This window comes from Notolepis coatsorum, assembly GCF_963971535.1.
Source record: "Notolepis coatsorum genome assembly, chromosome: 1".
NCBI lineage: Eukaryota > Metazoa > Chordata > Actinopteri > Aulopiformes > Paralepididae > Notolepis > Notolepis coatsorum.
Window position 1 is genome coordinate 73,580,689 of NC_140165.1, and position 25,123 is coordinate 73,605,811.

At 43.8% G+C, this 25,123-nt stretch overlaps 1 protein-coding gene across 1 annotated transcript in view; it reads left to right on the plus strand.

Annotated features, from left to right (window-relative positions):
• LOC311237645 (dynein regulatory complex protein 11-like) overlaps positions 1 to 13,637 on the plus strand; it is a gene marked incomplete at both ends in the record, with an annotated part of 97,416 nt that extends 83,779 nt beyond the window's left edge. The window contains one exon of the mRNA XM_084325598.1: positions 13,392 to 13,637. Within this exon, the coding sequence (XP_084181724.1) occupies positions 13,392 to 13,637 (246 nt within the window). The remainder of the gene's footprint in view (positions 1 to 13,391) is intronic.
• Positions 13,638 to 25,123: the final 11,486 nt, after the last annotated feature.

A 25,123-nucleotide genomic window follows, 5' to 3' on the forward strand; every position in this document is an offset into this window, starting at 1 on the left:
AAATAGCATTTCAATTTCTTTCCAATGTGTCTCTCTCTCTCTCTCTCTGTACACTGTATATTGACTGTAGAACGGGAGCTCTCTCTCGCTCTCTCTTTTGCTATATGTTGACTGTATCATGCCCCGCCTCGGGCAGCGCTATTATTTAAGAATATGTTGACTGTATAAAAAAATATATATATATATATATATATATATATATATATTTTTTTTTTTTTTTTTTTTTTTTACCTTTGGGGGGGGGGGGGGGGGGGGGGGGCTCGCGTTAAATCTCGCACAGGGCCTGCATTTCTCCCAGGCGGCCCTGGGGGGGGGACCTCGCGTTTAAATCTCGCACAGGGCCTCGCATTTCTCCCAGGCGGCCCTGTATGTATCATACGTGCGTGGTGTGTGTGCATACATACCGACACGGCCGGGTCTGCTCTGGGTTCCATCTCAATCATCTGAAAATGTGGATATGTGTAATGTCAGAGATTTCTCAGCTGCATAATAATTTGGCAGTTGGTGTGGCAGTTGGCACCAGGCCACACAGTGGTTGGAGCCCAGCCTCAAAACGGCTTAAGATCTTGAGGTAGAAAAATGCTGTTTTTGAGTACTTGATTAGAAATAAAAAAATAAAATAAAAAAAAACCTTACAGAGGTGTTCCATAGACTCACATGAATTGTGTAAAAGTGCCCAAATAGTGAAAGAAATAGTAAAATAGTTCCCCTTTAAGAGGATATATTTATACTATTATTGTTTTTCTTTCTCTCTTCTTTTCTTGAGCATATAGGTACTTTCACTCAATGCACAAGAGTGCTTGGCTACCAAGAGAGACTTGTCATTTTAACTTAGAAAAAAAAAAAAGGCTAAAATGGCAGTTTAGGGACACTATACATGCACATAATAGTGATTGGTGCTGGTATGGGGGGTATGTGTTGTGTGTGCTCACATGTGTGTGCAATGCATGTGCGTGTGAGCGTATGTGAGTGTAGGTATGACATATGGTTACCCTTCCCTGTATTGGTGTTAGTTGCTGTGTGTGTGTGTGTGTGTGTGTGTGTGTGTGTGTGTGTGTGTGTGTGTGTGTGTGTGTGTGTGTGTGTGTGTGTGTGTGTGTGTGTGTGTGTGTGTGTGTGTGTGTGTGTGTGTGTGTGTGTGTGTGTGCGTGTGTGTGTGTGTGTGTGTGTGTGTGTGTGGGGTGTGTGTGTGGGGGTGTGCGTGTGTGTGTGTGTGTGGGTGTGCGTGTGTGTGTGTGTGTGTTTGTGTGTGTGTGTGTGAGTCGGTATGTAGTTTTGTGTATATGTATGCATGCCGGTATATACTATGACTATTATTATAACCTCCTGCTTCTGAGGTGCCTGAAAAGAGTGCCGTTTGAATGTTCCAATTCCCCAAAAAAAGGGATTAAACTGAAATATTGCATCCGATACTGAGCTGTTTACTTACCCGATTTATTGTCACCTGCAGCCGGAGCATCTGGGCATGCAGTGTTGCACACAGACAGAGCAGGGTATAGTTAGAACACAGTATAAAACATGTAGACTACACAGGCTATTGTATTTGCACTCTCTCCTTGCTCACAACATTGATTTAACCCGGAGATATGACCGGGACAAGGCCTTTGAGTCAAAATTGCAGTCAGACTCACCCGGTAAAGGTGGAGCAAAAAGGCTAGAACAACTGCCAAGGCTCCACAGAACACGTGTGCTAGTAAGAGAAGAAATGCAATGACGGCACACTGGGCCCAGAGAGACAGGGTGCCACACTTTCGAGCAGCAGCAAATGGGGATGGTCGTCGGCTGGAGGGGGGCAAACGCAAAGACAAAAAAGTCAACGACAGGTCAGACTGGTCTGTCTGAAAGGGACGGTTATGGTTTTACTTTTACAATGTTCAATGTAGGGCTGGGCGATATGGCCAAAAATGATATCGCGATAACGATATCGATAACAATATCATATCACTCGATATTCGATATCGTTATAAGTATAATTTTTTTTTTTTTTTTTTTTAAACAACATGTACATGTTTATTTTGCAGCAATTCTTTGTCGTTGCCGCCATCTTTAGTGTTACATCCCCTCACACTCCAGTTCTCAGGCTGCAGCTGGTTTGAAAGCGAAAGTAAATTTAGTCAGTATTGTCATTTGGACAAGCAAAGCCATTACTTTAAGTTGGAGGCAAGAAAGACAAGTCTGTCCACTGTCTCTGGTTTTAAAACTGGCCTGTTGTAGGTCACAAAAAATAAATAAAAATAAAGATATGCCATTACTTTAAGTTGGAGGCAAGAAAGACAAGTCTGTCCACTGTCTCTGGTTTTAAAACTGGCCTGTTGTAGGTCACAAAAAATAAATAAAAATAAAGATATGTTTTTCCCCGATGTAAAAAAAAAGTATATAGATTATTAAAATATATCGCGATAATTATCGTTATCGTTATATCGCCCAGCCCTAGTTCAATGTTACTTCAATGTTTACGGGCATTACAAACAAAACCTTTACAGAAATACAATGCAGTTACATTTCAACTCTAGCCGTCAGTCCCATGAAATTGAGAGTAAGAAATCCCTCTGTGGCTTTCAGTGATGAGACCCTTTCCGTCTACTGTATTGACTGACGACATCACCTGAACAGCGGAGCCAGTATCCGGGGGACCGGTCGAGCAGAAGATGGTCTGGGGGGGGGGGGGCAAACGCAAAGACAAAAAAGTCAACGACAGGTCAGACTGGTCTGTCTGAAAGGGACGGTTATGGTTTTACTTTTACAATGTTCAATGTAGGGCTGGGAGATATGGCCAAAAATGATATCGCGATAACGATATCGATAACAATATCATATCACTCGATATTCGATATCGTTATAAGTATAAAAAAAAATAACATTTTTATTAAAAAAATTTAAACAACCTGTACATTTTTATTTTGCAGCAATTCTTTGTCGTTGCCGCCATCTTTAGTGTTACATCCCCTCACACTCCAGTTCTCAGGCTGCAGCTGGTTTGAAAGCGAAAGTAAACCGGCTTCTCTGCTGGCTGTGGCTCCAGGGGAGTTGAACAGTTCTGGCTCTGCTAGTTTCTTTTCTATCTTTTGGCGCTTTTTTGGTGGACAAACCACTGCACATGTGCATCGTGACTCGTGACTGAAGACTAGCTCTGCTAGCACACATAGCCTACTGTGTACAGACGGTTTCAAACTGTATTTTAAATTAGAAAGCAAACAAAATAAATGGACAAGCGAAAAATAAATCTCAATTTGGTCAGTATTGTCATTTGGACAAGCAAAGCCATTACTTTAAGTTGGAGGCAAGAAAGACAAGTCTGTCCACTGTCTCTGACCTGTTGCAGGTCACAATTTCTTTTTTTAAATAAATATATTTTTTTCCCCGAAAAAGTATATTGATTATTAAAATATATCGCCATAATTATCGTTATCGTTATATCGCCCAGCCCTAGTTCAATGTTACTTCAATGTTTACGGGCATTACAAACAAAACCTTTACAGAAATACAATGCAGTTACATTTCAACTCTAGCCGTCAGTCCCATGCAATTGAGAGTAAGAAATCCCTCTGTGGCTTTCAGTGATGAGACCCTTTCCTTCTACTGTATTGACTGACGACCTCACCTGAACAGCGGAGGCAGTATCGGGGAGACCAGGCGCAGAAAGACCCAGAGCAACTCGCTGTACCAAAACGCTACCACTGCCCCCAACACATGCATCAGCGGGTACAGGAGGTGGGGCCATTCCTCCACCGGAGACATGGCGTCGCGAGGGCTCCCGTCAGGAGAGGTGGGGGGAAGAACGTCCACGGCGGGGAGATGGAGAATGGACCAGGCCTCCTGGAAGCAGCTAAACCTGAGGAGCGGGAGGGTGTAAGTGAGCGATACTGTAGGGCACAGGCCTACATGTCTACATGTCTACCCACCACTAGGTTGATGGGTCTTTCACACTTACTCGTATGGTGCGGTTTGTTTGAGGATGTGAGAACTTTGATGTGGATATAGGGGTGGGGGATCAATACAGCGATATATTGAGATACTTTGCACGCCAGTATTATAGATCCTGAATTTCCCCAAGGGGATCAATAAAAGGAATATCTTATCTTATATCCATACACTTAAGTATCGATATTTAATAATAAAAACAATTTGCTTAACAATCCTTTTGCTGCAATAAAGATTATTGGAGTGAGGTGCACAGATTGAAAAGGTTATCTTATTGGATAAAACAGATGTTGTATATATTTTTTTTATTGCAGATGACGAACGTTTTCCATTGGGGACATAAGTAATGTGGATACAAAGTACCCTGGTGCTCCTGTACGAGGTGGTGTGTAACTAGGGAGTGTGTAACCGCAGGAGTGGGGAGGGAGGTAGTGAGGAAGCTGGCCAGCGGGGGAGTGGGGAGGGAGGTAGTGAGGAAACTGGCCAGTGGGGGAGGGAGGTAGTGAGGAAGCTGGCCAGCGGGGGAGTGGGGAGGGAGGTAGTGAGGAAGCTGGCCAGCGGGGGAGGGGGGTAGTGAGGAAGCTGGCCAGCGGGGGAGTGGGGAGGGAGGTAGTGAGGAAGCTGGCCAGCGGGGGAGTGGGGAGGGAGGTAGTGAGGAAGCTGGCCAGCGGGGGAGGGGGGTAGTGAGGAAGCTGGCCAGCGGGGGATGGAGGTAGTGAGGAAGGTGGCCAGCGGGGGAGGGAGGTAGTGAGGAAGCTGGCCAGCGGGGGAGTGGGGAGGGAGGTAGTGAGGAAGCTGGCCAGCGGGGGAGTGGGGAGGGAGGACGTGCAATTTTTTTTCTTTAGCCGCAGTTTGCGAAGGCGCTCTCTGATTGGCTAGCCCGCGTACAGCGAAGACCCTCTCCGATTGGTTTAGCTCCGAAGGGCTCTGGCCTCTGGGATAGAAATGTCCACCTTGTACATATATATTCTCTGCTTCGAAGTGGTTATGCTAACCCTAACTCTAAGCATAACCCACTTCGAAAGAGGGCCAAAGCATAACCACTTAGAAGTAGAGAATATATATGTACGAGGCGGAAGAGACCCTTCGGAGCTAAACCAATCAGAGAGCGTCTTCGCAAACTGCGGCTACGGAAAAAAAAATCATGCAGGGAGGACTATCGTTCTCGAGGACTCATGAGAAAACGCCCTTAAACTCAGACAGAATCACTTGTTGCAGCAGGTACAGACGCGCTCCGTGCCCGGGGACACCCGAATCGTTCCCAGATCACCTTTTCAAGTGGTCCCGGCCACGGAAAGGTTATCGGTTCCCGGGAACGGAACCGAACGCAGCGTTCCCACTACACGACTTTTGGGGCAATCGTGCTCGAAAATGGCCCCGGGTCCCTAGTGTGAAAGCATCCTAAGTGTGTGTGTGTGTGTGTATTCATGCCAGTTGGCTAAAAGGGGGCATGGCAATGGGAGTGGCCTATCACAAAAAGGTGGATAACTTCCAAATGGATTCACAGACTTGCACTTTGTGGAATGGTTGGTCAGGACCCAAAAGACAGCTGACTCACTGTTCATGCCAATTGGCAAAAAGGGGAGTGTCAGTGGGAGTGGCCTATAACTTCCAAATGGATTCACGAAACATGGCTAAACTTTGTGGAAGCGTGATTATGGGACAAGGGCACAAAGACACACACACACATATGCGGCCATAACTATAGCAAATTTGTGCTTGTTGTTAATAAATTATTTTACAATTTAATGGTTTAGTGTGTCCCCCATCCCCAACAGCATTAACCTAGAAAAGTGGCAATTTTTTATTTAATTTTTTTACTTGAGCAAGCCATCTGAAGAGATCGAAGTGATCGCCGAGCCGGAGAACAGCGTGGAATACACATTTACAGTACCCAGCGCTGAATCAATAAACGCAATCGATATTTGGAATGGCAATCAGGAATTGGAATAATCTTTTTGGAGAACATCCGATCTGAGGTAAGGAATCTATTTTACCAGTCTTAGGATAATCGGATCTGTTTTCACAGAGATATCAGCATTTGCCCTATGTGTGTGTGTGTGTGTGCGCTGATCAGGAAATGAGAATAGATTTTTCAGCTCGCTTATCTAGCGTGCATAAGTACACATATACTATCGATAATCTAGCATTTATTTGAAAACTATTCATAAATAGGCTGAAAAATGACAACGTTTTTTGTGTATTCCAGAATATTCCAGTAAATGCCGTTTTATCATGGAATCTTTATATTTTCCTGAAACTTTCAAGAAAACGAGAGCTTTTCAAAATGCTATAAAACGGAAATTAACTGATTAAAAAACAATCCGTTTCGACAATGTTGACTGCAAACAAGTCATTGATAAGCGACGGGCAGATTAGACACATAGCCATAAGCCAAAAGACATAGATTATGCGTTCACAACGCTATCATTGAAGTGGGTGCTGGCATTCAACCATGTTCATGTTAACCAGTGGCACTGATAGTGTTAAATATCAAAAGTAAAAAATATGTGTCCTACTCCAGTGATTGCGCGCATTCAATTCTCAAACCATTGACCTCTAAATACATGCAAAATATTTGTCTTCAAAGTAACTGAACTAGTAACTGATGGGTTCAGATAAGTGTAGTAGGAGTAAAAAGTACAATATTTCCTTTGAGTAAAAGTATAAAGTTCCCTAAAATTAGAATACTCAAGTAAAGTGCAAGTGTTATGGTGATGTTATTACCCCTCCTGCTGGTAATATGTATGAACTGTCATCTAGGTTTGAAGACTACCGGATGGTGCGTCTTCGTATATGGCCCGGACTCGGGGGTGGCTTAGCGCAAGCTAGAGGCTAGCAGTTGTATGTATTACTGAGAGCATAATGTCAAGTTAGACCGCGCTCTCAAGATACGACACTGGGTGCTGAAATCCCATTAAGTATTATATAAAAGAAGCAGTGAAGCCAGACCAGCACTCTCAGGTTCAAAATTTAATGGCAGCCTGAAACAAACATGTTTCGGAAATATGTATTCCTTCTTCAGTGTTATAGCTTGCATAACAATAAAGTAATCTACTGAAACATGGTGATCAGAAGTGGTCTAGCTTAACACGCTAGAAAGTAAAGCAATTATGGCTGCTTTCGGAAATATCCCCACTCCGGAGGGCATGCAGATGTCCGGAGATTCTTGCAAAAACTGGGAAATGTTCTGAGCAGAGTTTGAGGACTTTTCGCTAGCAACAGGTCTGATGGAGAAATCCGCAGAGATACAAGCCGCCACGCTGAGAAGAATAATGGGCAGTGAGTGTCGGCATATTTACATGCACAATCTTACACTGACTGCTGACCAGAAAAAGGACCCAGCTGCCATTCTGGACGCTTTGGAGGACTATTTTAAGCCTGCGAAAAACGTTATATACGAGAGGTACATTTTCGGCTGCTGCAAACAGGAGACAGACGAGCCGATTGACGGTTTCATCACCCGGCTGCGAGAGAGAGCGGCTACGTGCGAGTACCGTGGGCTACGGGATGAGATGCTACGGGACCGGCTCGTATTGGGCATTTCAAGTGAAGGAACCAGACGCAGGTAGGGATGGGAATTGATAGGATTTTATTGATACGATTCCATTATCGATTCTGCTTATCGATTCGATTCTTTATCGATTCCCTTATCGATACCTGATCAATTTATAATTTAAATAAATAAATTGGAAATGCAACAGAACTACATTTAGTCATTTAGCTGACGCTTTTATCCAAAGCGACTTACAAGTTCTGTACGACAAGCCATCAGGAAGGGCACAACTCTATCAGCTGAGCAACAATGTTCATCAAAGTGTTGAGTGCTACAGTGTAGGTTAGTTTATTAGGACAAGTGCATGACAGTACGGTTAGTTAGGGTTAGATATATATTTTTTTATTCAGATAATGGTTGAAGAAGTGCGTCTTTAGTCGACGGCGAAAGATTGGACGTGATTCGGCTGTCCTAACTGGGGTGGGTAGTTCATTCCACCATTGTGGGGCAAGGACTGAGAATAGGCGACTTCTCTTTGATGACCCTCCCGGAGCTCGGATAGGAGTAGGTCTGAGGCGGCCAGAAGATGCAGAGCGTCGGGGTCTAAGCTGGTTAGAATAACAACATGCAACTTGACATTTCTGATTGTCATTTATTGTTGAGCCCCCATGTCCGAAAAATACAAAAACTGTAAAAAATAAAACATTAACTATAGCCTACACTTAAATAAAATAATGTATTTGAGATTCTCTTAAAATGTATTTATTTTTTTATTCTTAAACGAATTTAATCTATTGAATAACAGGTTGTTATTCCTCTGACTTCTGTCTCTCACTCACACTCTCTCTCACACACACACACACGCACGCACACACACACACACACACACGCACACACACACACACACACACACACAGAGAGAGAGAGCTCCCTCCCCGGGCCCCTGTCCTTTAAAGTATTGGCTTGTGTTGCTACACGGACACATTTGTATGTTGCACCATGGTACTTCCTGTCTGACGGACTCAGAGTAGACTACTAGAGACTTAGTAAACAAACAATCCGGCTCTTATTATATGTGAACTAAAGAGTACAAGGTTTACACAACAGTCCCCACCCGCTGTTTTATTGTATTTGTACCTGTACTATCCGCTGTCAGCTGTTTATCTCTCTTTGTGAGCTTGATTAAATAGCGTTAGCTCACGTTAGCTAGCGATAGCTCCGCGGCTAATTTTAGCTCACCCTAAACTAAATCAATGACTGTTCTAAAGCATTCAAGTAGTTTTCACTGCACATAGAAGTAGCCAAACAGCGGGAGCATTTCGGGAGCATATTACCAAAACCCAGGCAATTTCGAGCCCTTAAGGAATCAAATAGAGTCTGCCATGGCTACATGCTAACGTAACGTTATTGCGCAACTGTAGGCAGCGATAAGGGAATCGAAAGTCACAGGAGCCACACGGTTCCAGGCATCGGCCAATTAGGAACCGGTTCCCAACGGGAACCGGTTTTCGATTCCCATCCCTAGACGCAGGTTGCTCCGGGAACAGGGCCATTGCCAGTAGCTGTGGAAATATGTCGCCTGGCTGAGGTGACTGAGAAACGTCTGAGGACGATAGACGGAATACAAATGGACACAATAAATGCAACGGACAAGCAGCGGCAATACAGAGCTCAGGAGAGCTTCACAACGAGACATGAGGTGACAAATTTGCTCATTGACTGTAAATACTGTGGTATTAATCACAAGAGAGGCAGCGATCAGTGCCCAGCATATGGCAAAGCATGTGTAGCACTTGTGTCACTAACAGTAACAGCTGTTCGCCACGGGCACAGTTCTAGGTTCGAATGAGGAGAGGAGTAATATGCACAATTAACCCTTTAATCGCCAAGGACGACTTTAGACGTCATTGCTCGCCATGCTTAATCTGCCAATGACGTCGTACAGCGTCTTTGAGATCAATATTTCAAAAATCTGTCATGGCAATCAAATGGGCCATAGTAATGTCAATTTAGCAATACAATTTAAAAAGTTATAGCCCTGCAAAGAAGGGGAACATCTCCATAGACAAATAGAGCTGGCAGAGGATGGTATAAGGATGGATATAAGCGTGGCAGAGAAAGGGTTAAAAGAATAGTAGACCAGAGACAGAGTTATAACAATAACCGGTGTTTTAATTAAAAGCGCGCTAGCTAGACAGTAATAATACATACAGACGTAAAGTACAAGTAATGCTTTGAAGTATCCCTTTTAGGTTCTTTCAGTAACCTCTCCTTTCGGGAGGGTTAGTTTAGGGCTGGGCGATATGGCCAAAAAACGTTATCGCGATAAAATTATAAATCACTCGATATCGATAATTATCGTCGATATAATTTCTGTCAGGTTTAATTAACTTAGATTATATTCCGCCAGGGGGCAACCTACCGCCACTGGATCATATGCATTATAAGAATGGAACTAACAGTTAGCCAGAGCAAGCGGTGTATCCCACGACAATGTACTAACTATCACCCTAAAATACTCCGTTCCGCCCCAATACATTGCAACAACGTCCACCGCGGTGCAGCATACCCCACACTACTCTAACCGTTACCCTCAGAATTCACGCCACACACCCACTCTGCACGTAAACTATAAAATAGCGGTGTGCAAGCTAATGATCCTAGCCAGCCTTGTTTACTACCCAGAGGTGCACTGCGGGTCTCCTTCGCTGTTGCCATCTCCTTCACTGATTGGTTGTTAGTGCGTGTGCGCTGATATCCAAGCTTGGAAAATCGATATATCGAAACTTTGCGACCACGTTTCATGTTTATTTCGAGGAAATAATTTATCGCGATAGTTATCGTTAACGTTTTATCGCCCAGCCCTAGGTTAGTTCGATATCAAGTCCTAGGTTGATTGGATCAACACATTAGGGTTGGTTCAGACGTCTCTGAGGTTAGCTCTAGCTAAAAGCTAGGTTCCAGGTTGGATATGGGATGTATCCTTTTATCATCAGTAAACTCTATATCAGTTTATCATTTCAATAGGTAAACATTTAAACATATTAATTTAAACCTTTAAGTGTGCAGGGAATGCAAATACCTTATTAGGTGAATTTACCCTTTAAACCATCTTTCTTTACAGGAGAACCATCAGTGATTCAGCTATAATCAATGTCATCAATGGGATTCAAGTATCTTACTGGGTGCATTTACCCTTTAATTCTCCCTTCTTATAGGAGAATATCAGTACCCATATATAAAATTAAATCAAATCAAATACAAAATACAATATCAAAATAACACAAGGTGAACGGGGTCGAAGCCTTTGGAAGTCCTTGTATTCTCGTTCAATCAGTTCAATCCTACCGGACTGTTGGTGTAACAGGAGTTGAGCAACAGGGGTATTCACATCAGGCTGGCATTAGCCTTGAGCTATATCAGAAGTTCCGGGGTTGGCTCGCCATCTGGTATCAGTCCGGCACACCGCCTCGTCCCGCGTGGGCACACGTGGTGATGGGTGGTCTGGAACTGCTCCGAGGGTGGAACGGGGTGCTGGTTGAGAATTGCAGGTTTCAGTCTATGTTGTTTAGTCTGTTCAGTGCTGCTTCAAGATGCCGAGGAAGAGAGAGAAACTGAGGAACCGCCCGCTTATATAGAGACCCAAAATGTTCCAGAATGTTCGGTTATGACATCATACGGTGACATCACGAAGGTTCCAGAACCTTCTATCATGACATCATATGGTGGTTCTAGAATGTTTTACGTTCTAGAAAGTCCTATTATGACATCACCACAAACATTCCAGAATGTTCTATGTTCCAGAAAGGTCTATTACAACATCACCACAAACGTTCTAGAAGGTTCTATGTTCTAGAATGTTTTATTATGACATCATACTGTGACATCACAAATGTTCTTACATAATAGCATTAACTATTTATGTTCTTATTCAATGGCATTAACTATTTATGTCCCTATGACTAAATAGTTATGAATCTGAACCCTGGGTTACATCCTGCCCTTCTATCCTAATGCACATCCCTGTGCATATTATCCCAGGACTACATTATCACAATCCTATGGGGTTCTTGGAAGTCGGAGTCATCTAACAAGTGTGATTACTGAGCTTAGACTCTGGAATAGTGACTGGATTATCGTTACTAGTGGGTTTCCTAGTCGGGATAAGTCAGGACTTTTGGAGGTTCTCTATGTCTTGTCGACCTTCTTGGCTGTTCATCTATGACATCTGTGGTGGATTTTGACGTCTCCAGAGATGCTTAAGTAAAATACAGAGACAAGAGATTGGCCTTAAATCAGCGTACCGTCTCCAGAGATGCTTAAGTAAAATACAGAGACAAGAGATTGGCCTTAAATCAGCGTGCAAACCACCAGGTTCTCCACGGACATCCAGCAGCCTAAAACAGTGTCACACACTGCGAATCAGGTATTCTGAAATAATGGAACAGGAGATAAAAGACAGCCGGAATACTCACGTTAAATGAATACAATACAGGTTTATTGGAAAAGAAAATATATATATACAGTACGCCCATACGGACGGACTTTCAGTCTGTCAGAGTGCATATTCACAGGTCTGTCAGAGTGAAAGTGACAAAAAGCAAAAGTGTCATGTGTTTTAACACAGTGGAAATAGATACGCCTTCTTCGATGCATTCCTTAGAACTCTGGGAGGCTCCAAAAGGCTTCTAGCCGGCGCTGACCTTGACAAACTTATCAGGCCAGATGAATGGTGCCCTGTTTTAAACAGAAATCCTGACTTCACAAAGAGAGGAGGGGGAGGAGGAGGAGGAGGAGGAGGAGGAGGAGGAGGAGGAGGAGGAGGAGGAGGAGGAGGAGGGGGATGAAGGGGTGAAGGAGGAGGAGGAGGAGGAGGAGGAGGAGGAGGAGGAGGAGGAGGTGGAGGAGGGGAGGGAGGATGTGAAATTACCCTTCACACATCTCTTTCATTTTCTTTTTCGACATTGTCTTGGACATTCTCCTGTCCATCTCTGACATATCTTTCCTCTTCTCTTTCCACATTGTCTTGGACATTCTCCTATCCATCTGGTTCGGTTTCTGGTTCATTCATGTTAGTATTGTTCTCCTCTGAACTCATAACTGGTAAGGTCTTTTCATGTAGGTTGTTCTCTTCCTGATCCATGTCAGGTAAGTAATTTTCCTGTGGTGTTGCAAATCATTTTGCAAAGGTATGCCAGGCAGGGGGCAAAATGAGTAGAGTAAAAAAAAGTGCATATCGTAGAGGATACACCACGAGGAGCAGAGGGCTCAGACAACAAAGAACTGATCTATACTGCTGAATGCATTAGCACAGTACAATCCCAGGGCCTCAAATGGTTTGCAATGCTGCGACTGAATGGCATAAAACAAGCATGTCAGTTGGATTCGGGGGCTACATGCAATGTCATGGGCAGGACAGTAAAGGAGAGACTATCGCCAAATACCCCTTTGCGGCCAAGCACTACAGAACTAAAGCTGTACTCAGGGCAGCTGATGCGATCGCTGGGGCGATATCACACAGACTGTGTTATCAAGGGAGTTAAGCACTACTAGCCTTGTGTTTGAAGTGGTGGAGACTGAACAAAATCCACTGCTTTCCGGTTCTACATGTGTGCGTCTAGGGCTCATGACTGTCACTATTCCTGCAGAGCTCAACAAAGTTGATCAGTGCCTTAAGGGACCCTTAAGCAAAGAGCAACTACTACGTTCATATGTTGATGTCTTCAACGACCCAGTGGAGTCAGTGCTGGGAGAAGTGCACTTTGAATTGGGCCCCAGTGTGACCCCAGTTCAATGTGCACCGAGAAATGTGCCAGTGGCATTAAGGGCACGGGTGAAAACGCAGCTGGAGAAATATGAGAGCGATGGACATATTGCTTGTGTCACTGAGCCGACACCCTGGATAAGCAACATGGTTGTGGTCAACAGAAAAGAAAAGATTTGACCATGCATTGACCCAAAGTTCCTCAATCAGGCACTGAAGAGATCACACTACCTCATGCCAACATTGGAGGACGTGCTCTACAAATTGCCCAAGGCGCGCATATTCACCCTGGTGGATGCCAGGGAGGCATTTCTCCAATGCAAGCTGGATGATGAGAGCAGCTGGAAAACTACGTTCTGGACACCTTGGGGTAGAATGAGGTGGCTGAAACTCCCCTTCGGGGTGTCTGTGGCTCCAGAAGTTTACCAGCGTAAGCAACACGAGCTGCTCGTGTGATGGTTTCGTGTGGGTTAGGAGAGGAGACCCCACTTGCAGGTAACACGAGCAGAGAGAGAAGAAGCTGAGACGACGTACTGAAGTGACAGGCTTTTACTGAGCAGATTCGACAAGGATACATGTTACAAACGGTAGCAAAAACAAGCGAACTGCAAAACCCGGAAACAAACTATACACAGCAAAGCTGGCAAAAAAGGTGGACTTAGAGAGGAACGGACTCACGGGGAATATAAGTGACAAGAGGTGAGTACGTGACCGAAACCAACTATGTGAAAGAATACACTGAAACAAGGCAATGGTGCGACAATGTAGAGGCACGGGCAGCTATATACTACCCTGTGATTACTAACAAGTGCCAGCTGGCATAGGCCAGGCAGGTGAACACAGAATTAGTAAAAGAAAACTCACAACATTGTTAAAAGCATGTGTACAGGAATATCTTTAAAGGAACACATATATAAAAAGAACAACCCTTAAGGAAACATATGTAAAGATGTTTAACACTAAAAGACATGTGAAAAGGGGTGAACCTTAAAGGAACACATGTAAAGTTAAACACTTACAAAAAACACATGTAAAGGGAATGAACCTTTTAAAGGAACCCATATATAAAAAGAACAACCCTTAAGGAAACATGTAAAGATGTTTAACACTAAAAGACATGTGAAAAGGGGTGAACCTTAAAGGAACACATGTAAAGTTAAACACTTGCAAAAACATATGTAAAGGAGATGAACCTTTAAAGGAACATGAAAAGATAAACCTTTTAAAAACACAAGCTAAAACGCACCACACAACATGAACAGAGAAAACACAGTAGCATTAATAATATCCAGAAGACCTAGGACTACAGGCCTGATGATAAGGTCCAATATCTGGAGCTGCTGCGTTTGGCCACCAGAGGGCGGCAGATCATATTTTTCAAGCATGATCCCTGGCCGGGACCATGACAGTACCCCCCCCCCCCCCCCAAAGGGTCGGATCCCAGATGACCGGTAAGAACGTCCAGGAACGGGCGAGGCGGGGGGCCGAGACCCCGGAAAAAACAGGGGGCGAGGACCCGGAGAGCCGGGACCGGGGGGCCGCGAAAAGAACCCAGGAGGGGCAAAGCAGCAGGGGACCCGAGGAACAGGACCAGAGGGAAACCCGGGGAAGGGCGGGCGGGGCAAAGGGCCAGGGCGGCCGGAGACGGGGACAAAGGCCCGACGACGGGGGCTGGAAACGTGGACAGAGGCCCGGTGAGGGGGACTGGACACGGGGATGAAGGGCCAGTGAGGGGGACTGGAAACGGGGACAGAGGGCCGGTCAGAAGGCCTGGAGCAAAGGGGTGTGGGCGTCAGACCTGGAGCAGGACCCTGGATGAAGGACCCTCCAGTCGCAGGACTCGGGGCCGGACCGGAAGGGCCTGAGCGGAGGCGCGAAGACGACAACCCCGGAGCAGGACCCCGGACGGGGACCACTCCACGTGCAGACCTCGGGACCGGGTGCAGACCCCCGAACGGGGGTCTCTGCGGATGAAGACCACGGCGACGACCACGGCGAAGACAAGCGGCGACGACCACGGCGAAGAGCTGGACCAGACGAAGAGCCAGGACCAGATGACGAGCCGGAGCCAGTCGAGGAGCCAGAATCAGTCGAGGAGCCGGGACCAGTCGAGGAGGCCGGGTCAGGCGCGGGAGCCGGACCAGTCGAGGAGGCCGGGTCAGGCGTGGGAGCCGGACCAGTCGAGGAGGCCGGGTCAGGCGTGGGAGCCGGACCAGTCGAGGAGGCCAGGTCAGGCGTGGGAGCCGGACCTTGCGTGGAGACCGGGCCGGGCGTAGCACCTGGGGCTAAGCTAACAGGGGCTAGCCTGGCAGTAGAGGCTGGGTTAGCTGAAGAAGCCCTGCTAACTGTGAGGGCTTTACTAGCCTTTCTAGACTTGCTAGCAGTAGCAGGGGGAGCTAAGCCTGTACTAAGGGCCGGAACCACACTGAGTCTCCTAACTGAGGAAGCCAAGGGTTTAGCTGTAGGGCCTGTAGAACTAGCGGTGGCTAACCTAGCAGGGGATGCTAAGGAAGTAGCTAACACGGCTATATTGGCTACAGGGGCTACAGGGCCTGGGCTAGCAGGGAGAGCTGAGGTGCTAGCCTTAGGTGCTAAGTTAGCAGACAGGGCTGAACTAGTTGTGAAAGCCTGGCTAGCCGAAGAAGCTAAACTAGCAGACAGGGCTGAACTAGTTGTGAAAGCCTGGCTAGCCGAAGAAGCTAAACTAGCAGACAGGGCTGGACTAGTTGTAAAGGCCTGGCTAGCAGAAGAGGCTAAACTAGCAGACAGTGCTGAGCTAGTTGAGAAAGCCTGGCTAGCAGAAGAGGCTAAACTAGCAGATAGTGCTGAGCTAGTTGAGAAAGCCTGGCTAGCAGAAGAGGCTAAACTTGCAGACAGTGCTGAGCTAGTTGAGAAAGCCTGGCTGGCAGAAGAGGCTAAACTAGCAGACAGTGCTGAGCTAGTTGAGAAAGCATGGCTAGCTGAAGAGGCTACACTAGCAGACAAGGCTGGGCTAGCTGTGAAAGCCTGGCTAGCAGAAGAGGCTAAACTAGCAGACAAGGCTGGGCTAGTTAAGAAAACCTGGCTAGCTGAAGAGGCTAAACTAGCAGTCAAGGCTGGACTAGCTGTGAAAGCCTGGCTAGCAGAAGAGGCTAAACTAGCAGACAAGGCTGGGCTAGTTAAGAAAGCCTGGCTAGCTGAAGGAGCTTTGCTAGCTTCCCTAGACTTACTAGCAGTAGCAGAAGGAGCTAAGCTAGAGATACAGACTGAGCCCACAGTGAATCTCCTAACAGAAGAAACCATTGACTTGGTTATGGGGGCAGAGGTTCTGCTAGCTGAGTTAGCTACGATAGCTATGCTAGCGGCTATGCTAGTAGCCTGGACTGTGTTAACAGAGCTGGGGTTAGCATTACTAGCTGCCGAAGCTAGGCTAACGGCTGGGCTAACAGCCTGGGCAGTGTTAACAGGGCGAGAGTTAGCATTACTAGCTGCCGAAGCTAGGCTAACGGCTGGGCTAACAGCCTGGACAGTGTTAACACAACGAGAGTTAGCAGCACTAGCTGGGGGCGCTAGGTTAATGGCTGAGCTAACAACCTGAGCAACGTTAACAGCGAGAGGAACAGCACTAGCTGGGGACGCTAGGCTAACGGCTGGGCTAACAGCCTGGACAGCGTTAACAGCGAGAGGAACAGCACTAGCTGGGGAAGCTAGGCTAACGGCTGGGCTAACAGCCTGGGCTAACGGCGAGAGGATTAGCTGTACTTGCGGAGGAAGGCGTGCTGGTAACCGGGGCTTCGGAAGCAGAGGACAGGAGCTCCCGAATCAGCCAACGGATCACACGGCCATGTGCCTCCAGCTGGAGCGCCTGCTTGGCGCTGCGCTCACCGACAGAGATGAGGAGCGTGTACATTGTCCATCTCTCCTCTGAGGACGAGGAGAGAAAATTCCCCTTGAAGAATCTCTCCATCGAGAGGAGAGCGTCGCTCGCTCCTGCTGTAGTTCTGCTCGGTTGGTGTAAGTGCACGTGAGGCAAACGCCACTGGTTGTCCCGCCTGCGTTATGCAGCACCCCAGGCCGTTCTTGCTGGCGTCACTTTGCACTGTGACTGGTTTGGTGATGTCATAGTATTTCAATACAGGTGTGGTGGACACGTGCGTGCTGGGATCTTTGAAGGTCGCACCATTCTGTGATGGTTTCGTGTGGGTTAGGAGAGGAGACCCCACTTGCAGGTAACACGAGCATAGAGAGAAGAAGCTGAGACGACGTACTGAAGTGACAGGCTTTTACTGAGCAGATTCGACAAGGATACACGTTACAAACGGTAGGATACACGTTACAAACCCCTCACCACCACACTACAGACGGTCAACCCTCTAACTATCACACTATAGACAGCTAAACCCTCTCACTACCACACTATAGAAGGCTAACCTTTCACTACACAAGAGACATTACATGATAGAATGTAAACACAGGACCTTGAATCATGAAGTTATCTGCCTCAACACCAGAGAAGACTAAACCTTCACTACCACACTACAGAAGGTTAACCTTCCACTATCACACTACAGGAGGTTAACCCTTCCACTACCACACTACAGAAGGTTAATCTGTCACTATCAGACTACAGACATTTAAACTTTCACTACCACACTATAAACAGGTAACCATTTCACTACCACACTACGGAAGGATAACCCTTTCACTATCACACTATAGAAAGTTAACCTTCACTACCACACTACAGAAGGCTAATCTACCACTATCATACTACAGATAGTTAACCTTTCACTACCACACTACAGACAGTTAACCTTTTCACTATCACACTACAGACGGTTAACCCTTTCATTATCACACTATAGAAGGCTAACCCTTCACTACCATACTACAGAAGGCTAATCTGTCACTATCATACTACAGACAGTTAACCTTACACTACCACACTATAGACAGTTAAACCGTTTCACTATCACACTACAGACGGTTAACCCTTTCACTTCCACACTATAGAAGGCTAACCTTTCACTACAACACTGCAGACGGTTAACCTCTCACTACCACACTACAGACTACTACACTAAATTATTAAAATCAAAAATTAATAACTTAAATTCTCTATCTCCTCAGGGATAGGAAGACACACCATGTGACGACTTTAATTCTCTACCTCCTCAGGGGTATGAAAGCACATCATGTACAACACTTATATTACAAAGTGATGAATGATGCCTAACCTTAAACTTAACCTCAACCATGCCTAACCTTAACCCTAACCTCAACCATGCCTAACCTTAACCTTAACCATAGAAAGAATATTGCCACTCCTTAAGACAAACTCTAACCTTAACCAACTCCGAAACAATGCCTAACCTTAACCTTAACCTTAACCATGCCTAACCTTAACCTTAACCATAGAAAGAATATTGCCATTCTCTAAGACAAACTCTAACCTTAACCAACTCCGAAACAATGCCTAACCTTAACCAGACCCTAACCAGAGCATTAAACTTAACCAACTTGACGTCTGAAGCTCAACCTTAAAGGCAAAGCAAAGTAATCAAGGTTAACCCTTTTACTATCACACCACAGAAGGATAACCTTTCACTACCACACTACAGAAGGTCAATCTGTCACTATCATACTACAGACAGTTAACCTTTCACTACCACACTATAGACAGCTAACCGTTTCACTATCACACTACAGACGGTTAACCCTTTCACTTCCACACTATAGAAGGTTAACCTTCCACTACCACACTACAGACGGTCAACCCCTCACCACCACACTACAGACGGTCAACCCTCTCACTATCACACTATAGACAGCTAAACCCTCTCACTACCACACTATAGAAGGCTAACCTTTCACTACACAAGAGACATTACATGATAGAATGTAAACACAGGACCTTGAATCATGAAGTTATCTGCCTCAACACCAGAGAAGACTAAACCTTCACTACCACACTACAGAAGGTTAACCTTCCACTATCACACTACAGGAGGTTAACCCTTCCACTACCACACTACAGAAGGTTAATCTGTCACTATCAGACTACAGACATTTAAACTTTCACTACCACACTATAAACAGGTAACCATTTCACTACCACACTACGGAAGGATAACCCTTTCACTATCACACTATAGAAAGTTAACCTTCACTACCACACTACAGAAGGCTAATCTGTCACTATCATACTACAGATAGTTAACCTTTCACTACCACACTACAGACAGTTAACCTTTTCACTATCACACTACAGACGGTTAACCCTTTCATTATCACACTATAGAAGGCTAACCTTTCACTACCATACTACAGAAGGCTAATCTGTCACTATCATACTACAGACAGTTAACCTTACACTACCACACTATAGACAGTTAAACCGTTTCACTATCACACTACAGACGGTTAACCCTTTCACTTCCACACTATAGAAGGCTAACCTTTCACTACAACACTGCAGACGGTTAACCTCTCACTACCACACTACAGACTACTACACTAAATTATTAAAATCAAAAATTAATAACTTAAATTCTCTATCTCCTCAGGGATAGGAAGACACACCATGTGACGACTTTAATTCTCTACCTCCTCAGGGGTATGAAAGCACATCATGTACAACACTTATATTACAAAGTGATGAATGATGCCTAACCTTAAACTTAACCTCAACCATGCCTAACCTTAACCCTAACCTCAACCATGCCTAACCTTAACCTTAACCATAGAAAGAATATTGCCACTCCTTAAGACAAACTCTAACCTTAACCAACTCCGAAACAATGCCTAACCTTAACCATGATTCTGACTTTAACACACAGAACTCAAAAAAAGCATATTGTCGTCCGAAGAGCAGTTCTAATCAGAATCACATGAAACTCACACCAGTGCGTACCTCGCACATTGGGCTATGGTTTACTAAATAACATCCTGTCTCGTGAATGCACAGAAATTGAAACTATAAGCCAAAAACAAATTGGTATACGAGATTGGCCGAGAGAAAAAATACACAGAAAAAATTCTGACTTTAACACACAGAACTCAAAAAAAGCATATTGTCGTCCAAAGAGCAGTTCTAATCAGAATCACATGAAACTTACACCAGTGCGTACCTCGCACATTGGGCAATGGTTTACTAAATAACATCCTGTCTCGTGAATGCACAGAAATTGAAACTATAAGCCAAAAACAAATTGGTATACGAGATTGGCCGAGAGAAAAAATACATAGAAAAAAATTCTGACTTTAACACACAGAACTCAAAAAAAGCATATTGTCGTCCGAAGAGCAGTTCTAATCAGAATCACATGAAACTTACACCAGTGCGTACCTCGCACTTTGGGCTATGGTTTACTAAATAACATCCTGTCTCGTGAATGCACAGAAATTGAAACTATAAGCCAAAAACAAATTGGTATACGAGATTGGCCGAGAGAAAAAATACACAGAAAAAATTCTGACTTTAACACACAGAACTCAAAAAAAGCATATTGTCGTCCGAAGAGCAGTTCTAATCAGAATCACATGAAACTTACACCAGTGCGTACCTCGCACATTGGGCTATGGTTTACTAAATAACATCCTGTCTCGTGAATGCACAGAAATTGAAACTATAAGCCAAAAACAAATTGGTATACGAGATTGGCCGAGAGAAAAAATACACAGAAAAAATTCTGACTTTAACACACAGAACTCAAAAAAAGCATATTGTCGTCCAAAGAGCAGTTCTAATCAGAATCACATGAAACTTACACCAGTGCGTACCTCGCACATTGGGCAATGGTTTACTAAATAACATCCTGTCTCGTGAATGCACAGAAATTGAAACTATAAGCCAAAAACAAATTGGTATACGAGATTGGCCGAGAGAAAAAATACACAGAAAAAATTCTGACTTTAACACACAGAACTCAAAAAAAGCATATTGTCGTCCGAAGAGCAGTTCTAATCAGAATCACATGAAACTTACACCAGTGCGTACCTCGCACTTTGGGCTATGGTTTACTAAATAACATCCTGTCTCGTGAATGCACAGAAATTGAAACTATAAGCCAAAAACAAATTGATATACGAGATTGGCCGAGAGAAAAAATACACAGAAAAAATTCTGACTTTAACACACAGAACTCAAAAAAAGCATATTGTCGTCCGAAGAGCAGTTCTAATCAGAATCACATGAAACTTACACCAGTGCGTACCTCGCACATTGGGCTATGGTTTACTAAATAACATCCTGTCTCGTGAATGCACAGAAATTGAAACTATAAGCCAAAAACAAATTGGTATACGAGATTGGCCGAGAGAAAAAATACACCGAAAAAATTCGGACTTTAACACACAGAACTCAAAAAAAGCATATTGTCGTCCAAAGAGCAGTTCTAATCAGAATCACATGAAACTTACACCAGTGCGTACCTCGCACATTGGGCAATGGTTTACTAAATAACATCCTGTCTCGTGAATGCACAGAAATTGAAACTATAAGCCAAAAACAAATTGGTATACGAGATTGGCCGAGAGAAAAAATACACAGAAAAAATTCTGACTTTAACACACAGAACTCAAAAAAAGCATATTGTCGTCCGAAGAGCAGTTCTAATCAGAATCACATGAAACTTACACCAGTGCGTACCTCGCACTTTGGGCTATGGTTTACTAAATAACATCCTGTCTCGTGAATGCACAGAAATTGAAACTATAAGCCAAAAACAAATTGGTATACGAGATTGGCCGAGAGAAAAAATACACAGAAAAAATTCTGACTTTAACACACAGAACTCAAAAAAAGCATATTGTCGTCCGAAGAGCAGTTCTAATCAGAATCACATGAAACTTACACCAGTGCGTACCTCGCACATTGGGCTATGGTTTACTAAATAACATCCTGTCTCGTGAATGCACAGAAATTGAAACTATAAGCCAAAAACAAATTGGTATACGAGATTGGCCGAGAGAAAAAATACACAGAAAAAATTCTGACTTTAACACACAGAACTAAAAAAAAGCATATTGTCGTCCAAAGAGCAGTTCTAATCAGAATCACATGAAACTTACACCAGTGCGTACCTCGCACATTGGGCAATGGTTTACTAAATAACATCCTGTCTCGGGAATGCACAGAAATTGAAACTATAAGCCAAAAACAAATTGGTATACGAGATTGGCCGAGAGAAAAAATACACAGAAAAAATTCTGACTTTAACACACAGAACTCAAAAAAAGCATACTGTCGTCCGAAGAGCAGTTCTAATCAGAATCACATGAAACTTACACCAGTGCGTACCTCGCACATTGGGCTATGGTTTACTAAATAACACCCTGTCTCGTAAATGAAATTTTTTTTTAACTATAAACCAAAAACAAATTGGTACACGAGATCGGCCTATGATTGGCCGAGAGGAACCGAATCTGCATAAAATCTGCATAAAATCTCCCGGGGATTCTGGGTAATGACAAAAATACCACTAAAACATGAAATTGAACACATAAAAAATTAAAAAACATAATTCTAACCACACACAAGGAACAAACTGACTGATTACTACAGAATAAACCCAAAACAGAAACTTTCTACACAAATCAACAAGAACACAATTTATAACACCGCCGCCGTAATACACAATGAGAACAGTGACCCCACCAGCTAAATTATCCAAAAAAATCACCAACAACCACTGATCCAAAAGCTGTGACGAGACCAAGAGTATCCAGAGACCACATCCTGAGACCAACTAACTCCAGAGAGACCATCACATCCAACATCCCAGAATCCACTTCACCTTCCAAGAACCAGCCAACAAAACTTCAGCATCTTCAACCAACTTGAGTAAACTGGGGGGAGGTGGGAGCCAAAACGTAATTTCGTTTCGGTAGCCCAATAGCGTGGAAGGAACTGTTAGATTCAGTAGGCTTACAAAGTAATTTCTATTTCTCTAAACTCAAGTTTGACCAAGGGGTACGAGCAATACCCCGGAAGTCCACTTGGTTTACAGAAAACAGAGAAAATTAAACTTTGTACTTCTTAGAAGCCTCACATAAGAAATAACAGTTCTTGACACGACGAAGAACAAGGATTTAGGCCTCTATCAGGTCCCAACACAGTGTCGAAACGGGGGTGTGAAAGGCTCCTCGTTAACACTGAGGTAAATATCTATTAACAATCTTCTAAGGGCCTTCCAGAGCCCGAGCATACCACTACATACTTACACCTACACGTCTTTTCAAAAATAGATTCCTCCTTACAAACAGAAAAAGAAATACATTTTATCCAACCTTGACCAGAAGTAGGAACAGACCCACTAGGGGAATAAAATACAGGAATCAAAATTCACTCACATCTCCTCCCTTTTGGAGAAAAAAAAGAAAAAAAACGCATCCACTTTTTAACTAAGTAACAGTTAATTGATTAATTATATGTTAACGTTTATTGATTAGTGGATCAATTGATTGGTTATATGTTGACATTGATTGATTGGTGATTGACTGATCAATTACATGTTAACATTGATTGATTAGTGATTGATTGGTTAAATATATGTTAGCATTGATTAATTAATGATTAATTGGTCGATTATATGTTGACATTGATTGATTGGTAATAGATCGATTGGTTGGGTGTTGACATTGATTGATTAATGGATTAATTGATTGATTGTATATTGACATTGATTGATTAATAATTGATTAATTGACAATTGATTGATTATTGATAAATAAATATTAATATTAATCCCAAAATTAATACTCTGAAAAATTGTTGAGGCTCCTACGAACAAGTACGGCGAAGCACAACAAAAAACGCTAAAAATTTATAAAAACAAACAAATCGGGGGACTTTACTATTTATAAGTCCCACATGACCCACTACCCAATCCTGGGATACGGTCATCTCAAACGAGTATAGACACAACTTACACAAGGACCGAGCGCAAAAAAACGCTGAAATTGGTAAAACAAACAAATCTTGCATAGCTACGAGGACTGACAAACTTCCAAACCGTACAGGAAGACTCAATCCATAAACAAAACTGTTACTATCATATACACAGTAGGCACTAAATACATATATATGAGAAATACACATATATATGTAGAGAGTGTGTACACTGTATATCATACAGCAGGATCATATACCTAACCATAGAATCATTACTTACAAAGGACTAACATTACAAAAGTCGGGTACACACGTGTGCATTGAGTAAATACATATGCATGTACAACATACAACTGTACAGGTATAGGTTTTAGGCACTGCACACTTGAAAACAAGACTATAAATCAACTGTAAAACAACTACCAGAGAATATCTCTACAAAGGACATATATACACACTTATACGTGAGAGATATATCCACATATACACAAACGGGTGTATATATTTAGATTAAACTTACTGTAAATATCTACAAAATTAGACTTATATTCAGACACACCCCTCCCTTCCAACTTTCTCCCCCCCAAAAAAAACCAATTGGACAAAAAAAACGGATAAACAGTCCCGAGGCTGATCACCTCTAAACGGACGGGCCGCCCCTGACGAGGACGTATAGTGTGTACTTACTCATATATACAAATATATGAGTCTGTACTACGGCCGAAACGTCTTATGACCCAGGGTGACATTACTGAAGAGTTTATCCGTTAATTGACACCTAACAAAACAAACAAAAAGCGTACGCTTGGACAAGGTGAAGCAAGTATCCCACCTAAAATCCAAACGTAACCTCCAAAAAAGCCAAGCAATGGATGAGGACCGTGCACCCCCCAGCCGCCGACCACTCTATACCAAACTAGTACTAACCTACTGGGGAGTGGCCGCCCGCAAAACCCAAAGCCCTAACCTAAGCCTAAGCCTGGTCTAGAGTGTAACTTCCTCGTAACTGGTCCACAGGAGTAGAAAAGCAGAAACCATTCAAAAACAATGTAACTACAAACAACCGACC